We start from the raw sequence: 19,790 nt of genomic DNA, 5'->3' as shown, positions 1-19,790 counted from the left end.
TTTGTTTGTTTCTTTTAAAAAAATCCGTTTGCTGTTTCGAAATGAGCGTTACCATCCAAGGAAGAATATAAGCATAACTGCATTTAAACTTTACACGAGAAAATAATGGTCCTTTTAAACAAAATACCTCTAGTGCCTTGGTTAACCTGGTGCCAACCTGATGTTTAACGCCACTCTTAAGCCCTAGGGCAGACCACTTGTATTACAGTTGAATAGGATAATTATTTCCAGTAGAGGAACTATTGATTGTAGTGGTTTGTTCCAGGTAAAAAAAATAAATCGGTGGATCCATGAGGGTAGATACCCAGAATGAAGGTACTGGGGAGGTAAAAATGCTTTAAGTCTGACTACGTTTTAAAACTCCAACTGACAGTGATGTTTGGAACGTTTTCTACATTTATAAGTCATTACTTTTAAAACATCTACTATTTAAGTAAGGTTATTTAAATCTGTAACAAAACTTTTTTTTAACCCCGCTGCCTTTTTGATCTTTTTTTCTAAGCCAAGTTTTAAACAGTTGTTTGGACAATGATTCATTTATGTTTGTAAATGCATTGTTTTCTCTTGGTTAAAAGGTAAGGGCCCTATCAAGTTCTTCCTGTGTGGTTCTGTGAACCTTAACCTCTGAGTGGCAAATTGAAACAAAGTGCTAAAAATTTGTTATGCTTCTATGTGACTATACATCTTTACTTGTTTTCTTCTTTGTCTCTTCTAAAGTAGTAAAGACTACTACTACAGACCCCGTTCTTCGAGTGCACTGTGGCCAGACCTAGCAGCATTTCAAACAGCAAATTGTAAAAGAAAAGTGGCAGGAAGCAGTGAATACAGTTTAACCAGTTACTGTTGCATTAAGTAATTCAGAAGCACCAGTACCATTGTGAGCCAACGCACCGGTGGTGTTGCAGACCTTCCCAGCTGCCTTCTGACCTTCTGCTTCTCTGCTTTCTTTCCGTACTGAGCTGCTGTTACCCTTTTGTGCTGTTCCTTCTCCAGTTATACTTTTTATTCTCAAGTCCTTACAAATGCCAGAATATCTTCTGTTTTCATTTTTCTTCCTGTTACTGTTGAACTTTGGTTGCTGATCTTTTGGCTCCACTGACTTGAGAAAGAACACCATTCAACAGGAAATTCAATTGTGTATGAATGATGCACTCCCATTTCTCCTGCTAGATATATAATCTGACACCTCTAAATGTTTCAGAGGAAGCACCACATGTTTCATGGGCATCTATTGCTAGCATTGTGCTAAACTAGAGAAGTTTCTTCTTTTCTCTTTTTCTTTCTGTTGTCCCATTCCTGTTTGGTTTTCGTTTTGTTTGTTCTTTAAATGTGGTTTATTGGTAAAAAAAGATGGAGAATTATTGCTGGAGGTACTGAACTTAAAATCTCTTACTCAAGAAATTCAGTTGGCTTTAAGGAACTAAGTTGTACAGAACAAAGTGATCAAAAATAGTGCTTTGTGTAAAGATGGCACAGTATAGGGAGGAATCTGGAGCAGAGAGTCTTGCAACAAAATTTTGAATGGACAAGATAAAATAGGGTAGATCAGCAAATAGCAAAAGGTGCCACAAAACATGAATTTATTCGCAGCTGCTGAGCTTACTAGAAGTAAGGAAAGACTAGACATTTTAAATGGCGTTATCTATTAATTAAAACTGTGTTTTGACAGACAGGTGTAAAGAATAAAGCCAGAAGTTAAACCTCATCAAATTGAAAGGCACTGAGATATTCAAATGCCATTTGTAGGCGTAACCTGTCTAGGAAAGTTTCTGTGACCTAGCTATGCTGAAGCCTGTGAGCAGTGTGATACCTGAATGCCTTTGGTACTATCACAGAGATCTCTGCCCTGTAGTGGCTGAGGTGGAAAATAGTGGGGGGAGGGGGGGAGGGAAGAGGTCACTGTAGGGAGCATTTAGGTAGCTGTTGTAGCAGTGAATGCGTTTAGTATTATATGTGGGCATACTGCAGTGTAGGCAAGGATTCTTGGGTAAGTTCCTGCCGAAGCGTTTTAGCATGGTTCAGGATGAGCTTTACTTGTAATCTGTCAGTTCTCCTTTTGACTCCACATGGTTGCAGCACCTCATTTCCTCTTTGTATCCATCTCAAAGGAGCAGCTTCTGTTTAGCTTCTGCTGGAGAATCCTTTCAAGGAGCTGTGATTGACTCCCAACAGTGAAAAAGAGAAGCTTATATAAAACACAGTATTTGTTGGACAGACCCTCACAAAAACTTCTGTGCAGACCTGGATCATGAGTAGGGTAGGATGTGGACAGAACAAGGCTGGTATAGCTTCAGAGGGGACAATCCTTCATTCCTGTGATGTTTGCTTGGCATCTATGTACTTGTCTTTTCTTGTCTAGGTATTTTATTCTTAATGCATTTTCCTAGGTAAATATATATCTGCTTATCCATCTTGAATCGACAGTCAGCTTGCATTTCTGCCTACTTCTGACTTCTACCATGACCAGCATTTCCTCTTTTCCTGGTCCAATGTGAATGTTCTTCTTACAGGGAGGAGAAGTGGAGATGGCTTCTAGCAGTGGGTTGCCTGTATCATTAATATGATTGCTGTTTGCTGTAGATTGCATTGTTCTTGACTTCGAACTTGATTTCTTGTTATGTGTACGTTTCTACTTCCATCAATAATACAAATATCTTCCTCTTTTTTTCTGTAGAGCATGAAGTAGGAAAAGTGGTTGGGAAAGTATTTGTATATGGTCTTAGCCATTTAGGATTACTGCTCCACTGTGAGTACAGGGAAATGTAGCAAGGAATGTTAAGTTCCCTGAAAGGGTGAAAGTGCTAAAAGCAGCCTATATGATAAATAAATTAGCACTAACCAAAGGACAATATGAGTCTGTTAAAGCATTTGGTGCTGGTGTGTTACTGTGAGAGCACATGGTAGGGCTTTTAAGTATTCAAAATAGCTAATCAGGCACTGGGAACATGGATATTAAAGTCCCACTATAGCAAGGCTATTTCTTGATCAAATGAGAAGGGAGTGGTAAACCACACAAGATATATGGACTTTTGGTTTGTGTACTGGTAGTCTGCATTTTTGATTATTTTGTTTGCTTTGGAAGGTGAAGCATGGTGGGGCTGGCGAGGCGAGTTGAATGGTCAGCGTGTGTTTCTCAGAGCCCATGGAGACTGGTGTTTCTTTCAAGGTGGAAGGGATTTTGTTCCTTAAGGGGAATGCAGGAAAAGGGAGACCTTCCTGGGAGCTCCAAGGGGAGAAACGCAGCTCCCTCTGTCTCTTCCAGTGACAAGGGTTCAGCTGCTGAGCTTGTGTCTGGGCTGTTGTTTCACAGTCCTTGCCTCCTCATGCTGAACAGTTAAGTATACTGTAAGACTGTGCCACATTAAACTTTCATAGAAGCATTTGATTTAAACCTGTTCAATTTAAACTTTTATGAAAGAATACTAAAAAAAAAAGCCACTCATGAAACTTAGGTTTCTGAATAAAAGTAACCTTATGACAAGAAAAAATCTGAAGTGTATTTTAGGAGGTTAGAGAATAGGGTCGGCTTGTGATGTCCTCTTCACCAGTATGTTTAAAGTTTTAGAGTGTATGCTCATCTGCTGAAACAAATTGTTCACAATCTCACCTGCAGGTTGGAGACTTGAAATGAACAAACTTAACACTCCCTACAAACCACCTCCTCCCAACACTATGGCAACAATTGTTTGCTTGCTGTTCCCCTAAACAGTGCTCAAATATCACACCTGTATTACATATGATTCTTGCAGTGTTCATTATATTTTTCAAATACTTTTAAGCAGTATGGAAGAACTTACACTAATACTTGTGTGCTCTGGGTTTAAAAAAAGGAGCAATAAAACACTGAATACTTACTTTATAGTACTTTGAACGTATTTGGAGAGGTACAGTTGCATACATGATAGAATACCAAAAGCACACCAAGAACTTGAGAGGAATTAGTTAGTATTCCTGTTGCTTCAGCTAGTCAAAGCTCCTACATTTTCCTCAGGGAGCATAAAGCGAGTAAGGCACCTATAAAATGCCTTGGTGATTTCTTATTATAGTTATGTCTGTGTATATAGGGAAATACTTCAGTGGGTGTTACATCTTAGGATGAGGGGAAATGGCCTCAAGTTGCGCCAGGGAAGATTTCAATTAGATATTAGGAAGAATTTCTTTACTGAGAGAGTGGTTAGACACTGGAATGGGCTGCTCAGGGAGGTGGTGGAGTCATCATCCCTGGAGGTGTTGAAAAAATGAGTAGATGTGGCACTTGAGGCTGTGGTCTAGGGGTTAGGGAAATGTTGGGAGGAAGGTTGGAAGATTGGAGGTCCTTTCCAACCATGGTGATTCTGTGATTCTATGTTCTTGCTCAGAAGTAGAACTCCCATTTCTGCATCTCTTAAACAGAGAAAGTGATTATGATCTCTTCTGTAAATTTATCTGCAATCTATTGATTTGAATAGTTTCTGAGTGTGTCAGCTGTCAGTCCGCTTATTTTAGAGTTCTTCTCAAGGTGTAGGACTAATACAGAAGATGAGAATGTAATTAAAATATAGGATATGCAATATGGTATTGCATATATACTTTATATAACACATAGTGTAACCTTCTTGTTCTTAGCTAATACAGTTTCTTAGTATTATACACAGTACAACCCTGTTTTTATTGACGAATATAGTATCTTCCTATTGAAAATACTGAGGCAGGGAATAATTTGTTAGTAATTTTATCTGACAAATCTATTTTATAAGATTGTGCATAAGCCTCCAGTCCCTGCCAGCCAATGAAATTTCCCTGTGTGCCACAAAGACAACTCTCTCAGTACAGGAGGTATCCTACATACTTTGTGACTAATAGAACAGTTATGATTTATAATATCTTGCTAAAGTTGGCATGAAATGTCAGAGCTGTGGTATGCGGAGTTAAAGATCAAATGCATATGAAGTTTTAGGGTGAGAAGAGAGGGAAGGACTTAAAACCGCATCTTGATTTTTTTTTCTTGCTTCTTTTCTTGGTAAGAAAATTATTATTAAAAATATACCAAGCTTTGAGGGAACGGAGATGTGCTATAGTAGCTGGTTTTTAAATATACAGGCTGTTATTAGATACTTATATTAAACTTGTAAATTCTATGAAAAAATGCCATTATTGAGCCAACAGGTCTCTCATGTACAAATAAAGTTATGCTGTGACTGATAAATGGTGTAACTGTATGTTATCCTGGGTAGATACATCTTTAGTACATTACTTGTTGCACATATCTGTTCTAAGAAAAAGCAGTTGTTCACTAAAGAGGATAAAGAATGATTTAAGTTTTATTTTTGACTGCCTGATGCTCTTTAAGCCTTGTGGTTAGCACAGAACTGACTCACAGAAAATTCTGCAGACTTACAGCCTGTAGCAGGCATGCCATCCAGATGAAGGTCTAAAAAGAGAAACTCTGGATCGAGTTTCTAAATATCACATTTCTGCTCCGTTGCCAATTTTATCTAGTCAAAGGTGTGACAGTGGTTACTAGATGATTGTCTGTTTGACAAGGTCAGATGAAGGATGCTAATGTCTAAAATGTAAAGATACAGTGCTTGTTAGTCATTCTAAGAACAAGAACCAAGCTGCAGTTGTAAACTGGACAAGTTATTTATGTAGCTTGAGAGAGAACTGAAAATGTGTACTTGGACTTTATATAGTCTCTTTGAATTTAATCTTCTTAGTTTGAAAAAAAAAAAGTGCTGATGATTAGACATTATTTATAAAATAAAATTTAATTTTCTACTTAAAGCCTGCCCAGACTGGCCAAATTCCTCTATGCAGCACCGTGGTGGGGCAAAAGCATCATCTCTGTCCCAGAGTGGTGCAGTTTGGGTTAGTCTCATCTGGCCTATGCCCAGGACAATAAATGTCCCTGTTAAGGAACTGCTAGAGTAAAAGTAGGGAGAAAAAGGTGTGCCTAACACCCAGTGCTGAAGGAAAATCCCTGAGAAGGGCCAATTTATAAAGAACCAGTTAGCTCTATTTCTTAAGTCTTGCTTTTACTAAGCTGGAACAGAGATGACTCCCACTGATGCTGGAGGAAGGACAGGAAACTAAGCAAACCCATTGAAGACAATGTGCTCTGAGCTATTGGGGGAACACATGAAGCAATATAAAACATTCCATGCTTCCTCACAGCCCTTTTATTTTGATAAACTCTCTTTTTTTCCATGAAACTGGTTTCTAGCATTATGTTTTAAAGCAGTCCCTGCTGTGGAATTTGAGGTGGGTGAAGGATGAAGAAAAAGATGGTGGTGGCTCTTCGGTTTGCTCACTCTAACCTCTGGAACAAGCTGCTCTGCTCTAGCTCAAGATACCTGTGTCAGAGTTGGTGTGCTAAAACAGGACATGAGAGGCTGCTCACACAGATACGTCTTTTTCCTTTTCTCCCTGCCAGCTCTTAACCTGTGGAGTTTGAGGTATTGATGCTTCCTGTCATGTGTGGATGGATCATCTCTCCTGGGGCAGATGGTGGAGGAGTGTTATCATAATTTGAGTTACGGATCTGTCAGAGAGGCCAGCATTTATCCTCTCCTTTTATCTTTGTCTCAAGCTCACCAAGCTCATACTGTTAAACATAATGTGTTTTGCTTTTCTCCTGCACAGATTATGTTTTGCACTTTGAACACTCATAAAATTGATATGGACAAGCTCCTAGGTGCACAGATTGGCCTTGAAGATTTCATATTTGCCCATGTTAAAGGACAGCGAAAAGAGGTGGAAATTCTTAAAACTGATGATGTGCTTGGGCTTACCATTACAGACAATGGAACTGGCTGTGCATTTATAAAGGTAAATTTAGTTACCAGTCAAATACTTCATTCTGTAGAAGTTTCTGTTACTATAACAGGTTAATTACTGGTTTAATGATCTTTTAGAACTATAAAATCTTTTATTATCGTATATATAGTAAGTAAAGAAAAGTTGCTTTTCTTTAGGTACATCATTCAAAATTAGTTAGCTATTTCTGTACTGCATGTCACTCAAAATTAGTCCATTTGTTCATTGCTTCTGTAATGTGTATCAGCTTTACAATGTGGCCATTGTATTTTCCAACCTACCCTGAGGTGGTAGGTGTTAGACACTGCTTGTGTCTGCCCCCTCCTTTTTTTAAGTGATTTTCTGATGTCATTGATTAAGTGCTTGTAGAACTCCTGTCATTCATGTGATAATGAGATCATGTTCTTTCAGTCTTTATGACTGTTCACAGGGCAGAAGGCTTTTTGGTGTGTAAGAACAGGTGCAAGTATAGTGCCTTTTCAGCTTTTCAATACTGTTGCCTTAGGTAGGGTGAATTGAAAGGTGCTAAGGATGTGGATTAACACAATCTGCCACAAATAACTTGAGTAGAAACTATGGGCAATAACAATATATTAATCATAATTGATTTCTTCCTTATCTTCTCTGTGATCTCCAGGTAATGTGTTCTGAGGCAAGTAGAGGCTGAGGAAATGATGCTACCCTTATTGCTAGACTAGGTATTAGGAAGCTTAATCACATTTTCTGCCTTTTTTAGATGCTTTGCTCTAATCTCCTCCTGTTATCTATTATTAGTGAGGCATTGGCAATTGCCCTCAATTACTGCTGTCCCAGCCACTGTTCTCGTTGCTATTGTAAACAGAGCTTCTTGTATGGAGAGGTGGTATTCTCTATTCATTCCTTAGCTACCATGGGTATAAAAGAAGACACAGTTTAGAAATTGGCTTTCTTCTCTTTGTTGTGGACAAATGTGATTGAGGTCTCACTTGAGAAAGCTGAGATGGAAGGGAGTTTTCAGTAAGAATTTTGGCAAAATCATAGTCTCATTTTTACATTTAAACATAGAACTCTGAATTTCTGGTCGTAGCATCCATGCAGCATGTAACATTCAGTCACACTGATGCTTATGTGGCATTTTAAAAGAAGGCATTGAAAGCAGTGCTTCAGTGATTAAAGTTCACATGTGCAGCACTGCGGAGAGTGTTATTCTTTCTGTGCTTGGTTGGTAATATGGAGTGAGAGAACAGCCATCACAGACTACTGCACAATTAGAGCAGACTAGAAAGCCCTCATCACATGACTAGAAATCACAGCTCGTCCTGCTAAACAGTGTAAAGCTTGTCTGAACAAATATATCATTGTCCTTTTACTGGTCTAATAATAAACAGTATAATGAAAATGTTGCAGTCTTCATCGAAATGTGTCAGTTTAAAGAAGTTTCTAGGAGCTTACTTTGCTGTTGCATGTTTAGCTAAAAAAAAAAAAAACAGCATAGAAAATACATAAGCAAAAGTAAAAGCTGCATCTGTTTCATATTGGGTTGTCTAGGTAAGTGACTAAGCAAATACAGTCTCTACTTGGAAGGTTGATAGAATTCTTTTTGTTTATGTATTTATGTATTTTATTTTTCCTTGAAAAACTGTCACTATGTTCTGTTATTAATTAACAATTAATATAAAATTTACCTATCTGTGGGTTGTTGAAAGCTGTTATGGGCTGTAATAATAATGTTGCATTTTGAATAACAGGGCAGTTTCTAGATTTTATGTATAGATTGACCAGTTTTTAAACCTAACACTTTTAACAGCAGATTCTTTTCCTATAAAATCTAAAGTTGTTTTGCCTTACTAAGAACAAAACTTATGGTTATTCTACTTTCACAAATTTGTTTTCTTGGTATGTGGCGAGATAGAAAGCTGTATTATGGAATCAAATTAGCCATTCAGGGAATGACAGTAGAACTTGAAGCATGACTGACTGGTGTATAAGGCGACATTATTAAATGGGGTGATGCAGTTGATTTCAGGTATTGCATAGGAAATAGAGATCCTAGCTTCTAAATGGACTGTAGAGCACTTGAAATATAGACATATCAATTGCATTTCAATTACTGTGACAATGTGGCTTGACTGTCTCTAGTCTGTTAACTTGGAGTGTTGATAAACACTGTCATATGAAAAAAAACCTGTTTAATATGACACAAATAACATTGCCAGTGAATATTACCTTAGACAGTTCTGGCATTAGGATCCAATTGAAGAAGAAAAGCTAAATGAAAATTAGTTCAACAGGCAGACTAAGCATTAATTCTGGTGGTGTGGTGTAAACTCAACCAGCGACTAAGCGTGACTCAGCGCTGGCTCATACACAGCTGCTAGGAAGAAGATTCACAGTATCCCAGCTGAAACCAGGACAGGTGAGCATGCTTCTGGATGCTGGCATCTGGTAACAGAAAAGCACTGGGACCTGGTGTCTGGAATGTGTACTGTTACCGCCCTCTTCATTCACCGTCAAGCTTCTTTTTAGTTTTAATATAATTTAAAGAAACAAGTGCTAGAAAGAGTTAAACCTAATCTGAAGCTAAAAATTGTTGCAGGATGTTATAAGACACTAAGCACTATCACACTTCCTACTGACTCTCTCAGATGGAGGCACATATGTGGGCTCAGACATGCGCACCTAAGCCAGAAGCACGTTTCTGAGATAGTTATGCATCTAGGCTAGGTGTTATAGTAGGTGGTGATATGTTTATCTCTCTTGTCTCACTGTTGTCTCACTCAAAGTTAGCCTGAACAACATCATTCTTTATTGAAAGTATGTTATTCAGGAAGATATTAGAATGAAATTAATCTCTACACAAATACAGGATATTGTACTATGTCATATATAGTCATACTTTTGTCATATATGTATGTCATTTATGTCAGATATGTCATACTTTTCTATTAAATAGTCATAGGATAACATCTTACATGACTTAGGCACATGATGAACAAATACGACAGCATATAACAGCAATCACTGAAGTGTTCTTTAATTGACTTGATAAATCTTAGAGATCTTGTAAAGATTTTTTGTCCTCGCTTTTTAAATGCCACTTCAGAAAAGCTATGCATACTAACTTCTGTTACATTTTACAACTTTTAAACCATTTGTATTTGTATTCCATGAGATGACATTTAGAAGAATTTATTTTTATTGTTATTTCTGAGGAAATGCTTTAATATGTAGCTATATAACATGATGAGGAAAATGGAAAAAATTTTATCACCATAGAGGGGTCTTATTAAGAGTAGCCCTTTATAGCATGTCATATTTTTGTATCACACATTTTTATGGCCTTGGATCATATTTTAGAAGATAAAAGTTCTGTTCCTATGCTTGCCAAGCTATTAAAGCAAAATAAAACCCAAAACTCAATTAAACATTCATATTTCTGACACATTTGGGTTCAGTTCTAAAGCACAAAAATATTATCATTCAGGAGCCTTAATTTCTAGAGTTTGATGTGATGGTTGTTATGATTTGATGTGATGATGACATTCTGTTTTTTCCCCTTGTTGATTTTATATTCAGTGCTTATTAAAATACTTTGAGAAGTAATGCTTTCCAAAACATTTGTTTTATGAAAGTCTTATAGAGAAAATGCACTGCTGATACAGTAAGCTCAATGGTATTGATGTTGTTAATTGACATTCTTGAAACTGTGGTGTCACATCTTTATCTTTTAACTAATTTTTTTTTTTTTTTTAAACCAATAGCGAATCAAAGAAGGTAGCCTTATGGACCAAACCAAAATCATCTGTGTGGGTGATCACATAGAGACAATAAATGGAAAAAATGTGTCAGGTTGTCGGCATTATGAAGTGGCCAAAATGCTAAAAGATCTGGAGAAAGGTCGGATGTTTAAGCTGCAGCTGATAGAGCCTATGAAAGCATTTGGTGAGTGACCTGACTGTCCACCTTGTTCACTGGGTATTGATACCCAACACAGCACTGTAAGTTTTCAGATTTCAGCCAGGTGTCCACCCAAGGTAACAACTGCTACAAGAAAGTACCTTTGATTATTTTTTTTTCTAATTTTGAAATGGGAAATTTATGAATTGATATTTTTCCATCTTGCTTTCTCCCACCATCATCCTGGGAATCAATAATTCCTTTGCCACTACATGGTGATGCAAAATAAGTACAGGAATTGCTTCCTAGATACAGTTTTAAGGCATGGTTTCAATTCACTAATATGTTGATCCTTGAACCTCCTCATCTCGTCTATTGATACAGAATCTCTATTTATCTTTGTGTCAGATTTTTCTACTTCTTTACCCTTCACTGGAGACTGTGCTCTTTAACGCAGAAGGATGCTGCAGTTTGATGCACTGTTTGAAATTCCCTCGAGCACCTCCTTTATTGCATGCCTTCCTGCTCTCCCTTTCCTCAGACTTTTTTGGAACTGGAAGAAAGCAGTGTGGCAAAGCTCTGTCTCTACCTACTACTTGCAGGCTATGAGAAAGTGACACTCATGTAGGAGGAATGCATACCTATTGCTGATCTTTATGTATATTAGCTTTATCAATGCAGTAAACAAAAAAAGAAATATGTTTTGCCCAGGGAGTCAAAATAGAGACTGAGCTTTTATTTTTATTCTCCTAATATTTTTATATCGCCACCAACCTATGTGGCACTTTTCTGTAATAAAAACTTCAAAATACTACTAAATTATAAGTGCGCATGAGTCCTTGTGCACACCTACACTAACAGCAAGTTCAAACCCATCATCTTCACTGTAGCAGCAGAAGTCTGAAATGTTTTATTCAATTGTTGAATGTATTAGTCAAATCTTTTTTTACCTGTTAGTAGTTTACCACAACTGCTGTCATACACCGATCTTGACACTTGGTGTCAGAATAGCAGCAGAAATTGAAAATCAGAGAAATTAGAAGATTTCTTTTTGTTTTTGGTGCTTCTGTGAAGAATGGGAGTTTTGAGTTAATCTTTAATGTGTTTGGATATGTTGATAGTCCTGTTAAGTAAATGTATACATTATACTTTACACTAAAGCAGTATTACATAAAGTATTACAGTTAGTAATATAGGAATACCCTTTTAATATGGGTCTATAATTTGATTCAATGCTAAGTGTTACATAGTCTGTAAAGACCAGTATAAATCACTGTTTGATGACTTCAGCCATCATTTAATAGTAATTACTTTAGTCAGGTGCTTAAGATAGATTTAGTATGCCTGTGATGTAGAGAAGTAAACCTGATAATTCCATGGCAATACCTTTTATCTGATATTGAATTAAGAGGCAGTCAGAGCCTTTCGGATATATTTTTGGAGGATGCACATTATTTTTTACCCTATAGAAACTAATTTACAAGTTGCAGTGCCCAGTACTTTAGAATATCCCACTTCTAGCCTTAGGTGCAGTTAGGCTTCAGGCACAAATTTATTCAAGGGGTTGTTTAAGCTGCAGCATTCTGAGAATAGCCCTAGAGGATATGACAAACAAGACCCAGATCATGCTGGACAAGTAGGTGCTGAATTCCTGTTAGTTTCAACACAGGTTTGTGAGGGTGTAGAAATAAGAGACAAGCCTCTGTGTGAAATTACTTTTATTTTTCTTCCTCTCAGCAGAATGTGAAATACATATAATTTACTGATTGGGTGTCTTTCTACCACATGGACATAGGCTGCCTCAGCTGCTCTAGGCAAGGCTTGCACCACAGGATTAAAGACTTGTCTGAATAAGATGGGTCCTTACCAGTCACAACCTGACCCTCTATGAGTTAGTGAGAATAGATAACAGAAAGAAAGTAAAGGTAGCATAACACAAGCTGTAAATTTAAATTATGTGAATCTGAAAAAGAGTTTCTGCTGTAGCCAGAGAGCTTTGGTCTGATGTATTGCAAATAAAGGTTATGTCAAATAATGAGTTTTAAGGTGTTAATAGTGACAGAAATAGAAAAAAAATGTATCACGTATCAGGAATTACTTTTGGAAACAAGTCCAGCAGAAATGTTGACAATCTTGAGGATGTTTTAAACTGTCACTGAAGCAATAGAAGGATTGAGGAGAAGGGCCTAAGTATATGTGTAAGAGACTGTACCATGTCTATTTGTTTTAAGAAAAGCAATTAAAATTTACTTTTCAAGACTTGTTCAGCAGAACAATCTGGATTTTTGATAATTTATACAAGAATGATGAGTTAGAATTTACCTGGACAAAATTAATATAGCATGTTAAAGTCTTGCATTCAAGGTCAGCTTATTAGAAAGGCTTTAAGAGGAGGAATAATTTGGTAGAGAAAACAGCACAGTTAAAAACAGTTCTGCAAAATCATCTCCTCTCTTCTAGCAGTTTCCATATTTACTTACTGACGTGGCAGTAACTTAGTTAATTAAAGCCTTGCCACGCCTGAATGTAAAATTATGTCCTAAAATAAGAAAGCCAAATCTTAAATGATTCCATACTCCATTTACTAACTGGAGTGGCCTTACCCAAGATCAAATAAGGAAAGCTGAACTCAGGTAAAGTAAATTTTGGGTAAACCCAGATATTCTTGATAGAGATTTATCAGATGTGAAATTGTGACCTGTCTGAATAAAATGGAAAAACTCCTGCAGATCTACTTACAGATATTTCCCCTGCTAGTGATCAAACTGTTTAACAGTAGTGTTTGCACCATCCCATCAGTGAAAGGTGGAAATGTTGCAGTGCTAAACCTGCTATATAGTCTGCCTGCAAAGACCAGGATAAATCAGCATTTGACAGATTACTTCAACCATTATCTAATATTAAGTAATAAATACTTCTCCTTTTCTGTAGAACAGGGAAATAAAATTGTACAAAATGTGTATATGGAGCTGAGTGTAATAAGTGTGCATAGATAAATTGGTCAATGCAAGTCCTGGCTTCAGTGCAGTCAAGTGGCTATCAAAGTTTGAAGAAAAGATATTGTCAGCAGTTAATGTAGAATACAGTTAATTTATAGTTAAATTTCTACATATATCTAGGTCTTGATTAGAATAAAAATTGAAGGTAGTGTAATAGCCAAAGCAGATATATCATATTCTGATGTACCATATACTTAGTTTTGTTTGGTGTTCTTTTCTTTTGTTGTTGTTGTTGTTTGTTTTGTCTCTAGAAAAGCTGGAACCAAGGTCCAAAGGTGGAACTCTGCCAGGGGCTAAAATCTCTAGAGGGAGAGAAACGCTTCGGCTGAGAACCAAAGGCCCTGCTACTGTGGAGGAAATGGTATGGTTGTCTTGAGGCCTGTCGATAGTTTAATCATTGTGCATGTGATTTATTTTTCCTTAAGGCTGACAAGGTAGAGTAGGAAGGAAAAATGTGGATGACGAAAAGCTTGTGGGACTTAAGAAGACTGCCTTCTGCAGGGAGAGATACATAAAGTTGAAGACTAGCAGGGATAGGATGGGGCTGAGAAATCTGGAAACAGAGAACCTATATTTAGATGTCATGGATTACAATTCAAGGTAGAACTAAGGACTGTTGAAAAGAAGACAGTGGGGGAAAAAGGTAGGGGGTGACAGTTGAAGAGCTGGTTCTGTTTCTGACACTGTGAAGTGTTCTGGGCTGGTATATGTGTTGTTGTTAGGAGAGGCTAGTAACCTGTGTTGACATGAATGTGTAAAACCAGAATTAGGGTTTGGAAGAACAAAGTGTTACTTATTCTGGGTTCCTCTAAAGCTCATGAGGATTTGATGAAGATCTGTATTGTATGGAGATGTTAAGTTTCCTGTTTAGTTTGATTGTGAGAGCTGTATGGCTTGATGATAGGAGGAAAGCTCAGGTTTGTGAGAAAAGTGACAGAGAATGGAACAACATGTGTTTTACTTCTAGTTTCTTTTAAGTCTAAGTGGCTAGGATGGGAGCAAGGATAATCAGTGGTGAACTGTTGGTTATTTTGAAATCTGTGTGGGCATAATCATAGTTTTGCTCTTTTTCTCTATTTCAACAAAGCCGAGTGAAGTTGAAGAAAAAGCAATTAAAAAAGTGGATGAGCTTCTTGAAACATACATGGGGATAAGAGATATGGAACTAGGTGAGTCCTTAGCAGATGCATGACTGCAAGATTAAATAATTTCTCATTTTCTGTAGTCTAAAATATTTTTAGTATTTTAGTCTCTGGATGTAAGCAAAGCAAAATTTATCCAGCATGGAGTGTCAAAAACTTGCCTGTATATCTGCAAATGTTTGTGTCTGATAAAAGAAATAATCTTCCACTACAAGCTTAATGATATAATTAATTAATCCTCTTTTCTTCCTGCACATTATTCCTACACTGTTGCATGAATTATTTAGTTGTTTGCCATTAACTGTATTATTTCTAACATATATTTTCTAGTGGAGCTTGTGTGTACCACACTGAGGATTGTTAAGAAAAATCATGTCTATTGGCTTTTTTGCTTTTTTGCCCCTTGGCTTAGACACATCAAAGTTGATCACTAAAGTTTGAATCTGAGATCTTCATCAGGGAGAGGGTAACTATTTAGCAAGGGAACTGACAGAGTTATTGCACAGATTTGTCAAATTCACTAAATCCCATGTTCTGAAGAACATGGAAAATTTTCCAGGATATTTGCTAGCTATCACAGTCATCAATTTATAATGAAATAAACTATTCAGCCCCAGTGCCATTAGTTCCTTAAAACTCCGCCAGACTTGTCCTTACAGCTGTTGCTTCTCTGTGTTGATCTGACAACTAAATAGAAACTTCTGTTTGTATGGGAAAAAGTTGCAGTCTGAGTAAGAGGTGCTGCTGTAGCCAGTGGTGACTGATGTAGTCCTCATGCAATCTTGTGGAGCTGCTAATATTGAGACAGAGGAAGGTATTTATTGCTATGATAGTACGTAAAAAAAAAAAAAAAAAGTCAAGAATCAAGAAGGGATAACCTAAATGGAAAGTGATCTTGAAAAGAAAGCTCTTATGAGAGAGAAGTGGAGGAGGCAAAGCAGAAGAGAAAATATATCTGGCATGAAACTAAAGGCAAAGCAGGAGAGTGGGACAGACAGCAGTTAGCATAGAGGAACAAGAACAATGGGAGATGATCTGAACAGCCAAAAGTCCCTTGTTGTCTGTTCCTACTGACAAGCATCTGATTGGCAGCTGCTACTACTTTTCTCACAGGAAAAATTGTGGATAAAGTATTATTTGTCCCCCAGCTGAAGGTAACGGTGGGCTTCCTGGCATAGAAGAGAGAGTGGAGTTGGCCAAAACTTTTTAATTCTATTTTGTAGGTAGTATCTAAACTTTTAAATTCCCAGAAAACAAAAAAAGTTATCAATATTTCTGTTCCTAGGAGCTCTAATATGCCCCTGCCATGAAATACACTCCTGGGAGCTGTAGTGCTTGACCTTCTATTTAGGTTAGGGAGGATTCTGTGTCCACTCCTACAGCTTCTGCTGCTGGGTCTGTCTCTAGCACAGGCTCTAAGCTCCAAGTCTTGTGTTGGTCATCCCAATGGGAGTTGGTTCTTCTTCCAGCTGTTGCAGTCCCAGCTCAAGCCAAGCTTCTGGAAGCCTCTGTCCTTGCAGGCTACCTCCAAGGTCCTAGACTAGAGCATGGTTTCAGGGGATGCTGAGGTGTGCTATACTCTTTTCTGGGGCAGGGAAGCAAGTTCCTGTGGAACTTGTGTTCTCTGTGGTTTTGCCTCTCAGTACCATAATGGGATGGCTCTTTTACAGTAGACTGAGGAGTTCAGCTTTCAGCACATACAGCTGAGCTGATTTCAAATCACTTCATAGAGTTTTCCCATTAATCCCTTGGGGTTTTTTTTCCCCAAAATATCTAGTGTCCTTCATCTTTCAATATGTAGTTTGGAAGGTTTGAAGACTGCCTTAAAAGAATAATTGAAGAAGGAAGAGGTCCTTTTCCTTAGAGATACTCTCTTCTTTCCAGTTGGGTGGTTGTTTTGCTCTTCACCTCTTCCTTCCTCCCCAAAAGGCAGTGAAACAAAGAGAAACTGTCAGGAATGAAAGACTACGGGGTTAATGTAGCTTTAGTTTGCACCTTTGAAGCCATTTCCTGAAGTTCAAATCTTAGAGTCGAGGGCCAATGGTGATGCCCCCCAAAAAGTCTAATCATTTTTAAACAATTAAACATCTCCAGGACTCTTGAGGAGAGGAGAGCTAATCACCTGTCACAAATCTGTTCAATTAATATGTGTCAGTTTTTCATATAGTGGATATGATCAGTCGCCCATGAAAATGAAATATGAGGAAAGGATTCATTCAGAGAATGCCAATCACCACTCAGCTAGAAATTTCACTCATTACTCAAGCCAGAACTGTTGAAAATGCAAGTCATCACGATGCGACAGCGACAGGTGATTAAAATCTCAATCATTACTTGCTCACACGCAGTTCTGTTTGTCAGAAGCTTTGGATGTCAGTTAATATTGCTCTTTCATCTCCATTAAAATGATACTTTCATGGTGTGATTAAATTTTAAAAGAGTGCCTCAGTTTTAAGCCAGAACTTAGAAGGAAAGGAAAGAAAAAATAATGTAAAATTATAGATGGAATTAAAGATGAGATAAAGCCCTTAGTTTTTGCATAGTTAAGTATCTTGACAGTTTCAAGAATGACAGACTAAATCTACCCACAGATCCCTAAGTTGGAGGAAGATGCTTGGAAACCATTTAATGGAAATGCATACACTTACTTTGTTTTGTGCAGTTTTTTATTTCCAGAGATCTAAATTTTGTTGAGGTTTACATACCTGCCTTTTGAAATCATTTTACTTTTTTATGCCTTCACTCTGTTTTACTGAAAATGGGACTTAATCTACAGAAAGGACACTTGGTTCTGGAAATTTATTCCTCAACTGTTTTATGGGCACGTTAGAATTTAGGCCAGGGCTTGACTTCAGCCTTCTGTAAAACATAAGTGCACCACTGAGAGGCAATACGGGTTATTTTAAATCCTGCCAGTGCTTTCTGGTAAAGGAATGTGTACAGCTGATTATTAGGAGGGACTCTGAAAGCTGTGTTAGTGAAAAACACTGGTGACATTAATTTTTTTTAATCAGTGAGGCTTATACTGTTGTGGACTGTATTTGATCTCCAAGATTTTTGGGTGGGAGGAAGCCTGAATCTGTGGGATCCAATTCCAGAATACTACCAACAGAAAAAATTATGGCAAAAAGGGCTTGCCATCCAACTTTTTTTCTTCTAGCATCTTTTGGCTGACTCTTCATGCACTGATATTTTGTTCTGTTTTGCACTTTTTGATTTTTTTTTTTGTTATTTCCTATAGTATTGTCAGACTTTACATATCTTTGTATATTCTCCATCTCTGTTTAGAAGAATTTCAAATCTACTTCTCCCCTCTTGACTTTATTTTTCAAATATACCATCTAGTCAAAATGTGCTAACAGATTTAAACTTCTAGTCACCCCAGCTTCTTTTGGCTCGCTAAACCAATCCAGTAATATTGAATAGATGTTTTTAAGTTGAAATGCTTTGACTAAAGTGACACTTTCCCTGACTCTGTTCTTTTCTGCTCCTTCTGCCACCAGACTTCCTTTTGCAAAGGATTTTGTATGCACTCGAGCATAGTGTTTATGACTGTTTACTCTGAGAGAATAACAAGAGTTCTGTGGAAAATGTAGCAAGTCAGGTTGAGCAAGAAAACATCTCCCCTTCAAGACGAATTAATATTTAATAAAAAGAAACAAGAAGAAATTGTATTTCTAATGTTTCCTTGAGTGCTGGATCTGACAGTGTTCAACATGAAACTAAAACCAAGCAATGTTAAACACTGGAAGCTGCAATGACAGATTTCATTTTCTGTCATGTTGTAAGGAAGTAAAATGTGAATTTTAGCTCTTTTAAAGTACCAAGCAGAACAATACTATTTGTTACCTTTTGATAAAGGCTTCTGTGATAGCATTACATCTAAATAAATACTGAGGTTTGTTAAGACTTCTGAAAAAGCCTTTTTAGAAGTCACAGGACTTCTCTATAGGTAGCAAAACCACCACATGAAGTACGTAATAACAATGGCAGACAGATTGTACCTTTCATGGCTTGTGCTGCATATATCTATCAAAAGGGAAAATAAGGATTTTGTGGAAGATCTTTGAAGTTATTTTAAAGGGACTAGGTTTAAAAAGCCAACGTATTTCTTGTTCATATTCTGGGAAGCCTGATCTTGAGCTTCTCAGCTGAAGTTGAGAAGACTTCTAATTCCTTTCATCACTTTTAAGTTTGCTGAACTTTTAATGTTTTCTGTAAGAATTCCTCAGGTATGAGTATTGCCTGACATGAGGTTTAAAACAAAATAAATCTGAAAACAATTGAGGCTATCTGAACTGTGGAAAAATATTCTACTGGAATAAAATTCCTGTAATCACTTATTGTGCAGCTGTTACAAGAAGCAGTGGGGGGAAAGGAGGGGAGCAGAGGCAACTTGGCATGGAGCTGGCACCCTCTGAGAACCAGTAAAGTTTTCTTCAAATTGGCAAGCATCTGGTAAATGCCTTGGCAATCAGTGGGTTTTGATTTGCCTTGGGAATTAGGCATTGTGACGGTCACTGTGTTAACAGCAGTGTTCCACACAGCTGAGCTGCCCAGGAGGTGCCACCGCTCTGCAAACTGCCTGGGGAAGGGAGAGTAGGCACACTGGCTGGTAGAGAAGATGGGCCAGTTTCAGGGTTCTGTATGTATGAAATCAGTGAATCGGGGTTCAGCTTTGCACATTTGTGTAGTTTGGCGGCACAACTTGCGTGTCAAAACCAGGCAGGGTGGCTCGCATCTTTCCATCAGGGTTTGCTGCGGGGTGATACAACGCTGCTGGCAGTAGGGGTCAGCACCGAGCTGTGGAAAGCCTACCTCTGAGCCTGCCACAGACGCCCAGGGCATTCCATCAGGTGCATCTGGGAAGGGGAATGTGCTTATTCATATATAATATATGTAGTATATTAAACGTACCTTTGTAATGCTGATTAAAACTGATCAATATAGATAAAAATACTTTTTTTTTTTTTTTTTT

General features: G+C 37.6%; 1 protein-coding gene across 1 annotated transcript; it reads left to right on the top strand.

The window, feature by feature from the left end:
- The first annotated feature begins 6,615 nt into the window (after positions 1-6,615).
- On the top strand, positions 6,616-14,862 carry LOC103779104 (PDZ domain-containing protein GIPC1-like). Its single transcript, XM_008946722.1, has 4 exons — positions 6,616-6,807; positions 10,536-10,716; positions 13,922-14,031; positions 14,758-14,862. The coding sequence occupies exons 1-4, from the start codon at positions 6,625-6,627 to the stop codon at positions 14,860-14,862; spliced, it is 579 nt and encodes a 192-aa protein (XP_008944970.1). The 5' UTR covers positions 6,616-6,624.
- The last annotated feature ends 4,928 nt before the right edge of the window (positions 14,863-19,790 follow it).

This window comes from Merops nubicus, unplaced genomic scaffold, assembly GCF_000691845.1.
Source record: "Merops nubicus isolate BGI_N331 unplaced genomic scaffold, ASM69184v1 Scaffold54118, whole genome shotgun sequence".
In the NCBI taxonomy this organism is placed as follows: Eukaryota; Metazoa; Chordata; class Aves; order Coraciiformes; family Meropidae; genus Merops; species Merops nubicus.
Note: the sequence above shows the minus strand (reverse complement) of the source record. Positions and strands in the feature narration are given on the sequence as shown.

Bases quoted from the DNA above. Each gene is read 5' to 3' on its own strand.
- LOC103779104 (XM_008946722.1), top strand. From the start codon at position 6,625: ATGTTTTGCACTTTGAACACTCATAAAATTGATATGGACAAGCTCCTA. The intron at 10,717-13,921 runs GTGAGTGACCTG...TTTTGTCTCTAG, and splicing joins AGAGCCTATGAAAGCATTTG to AAAAGCTGGAACCAAGGTCC. The intron at 14,032-14,757 runs GTATGGTTGTCT...ATTTCAACAAAG, and splicing joins CTGCTACTGTGGAGGAAATG to CCGAGTGAAGTTGAAGAAAA.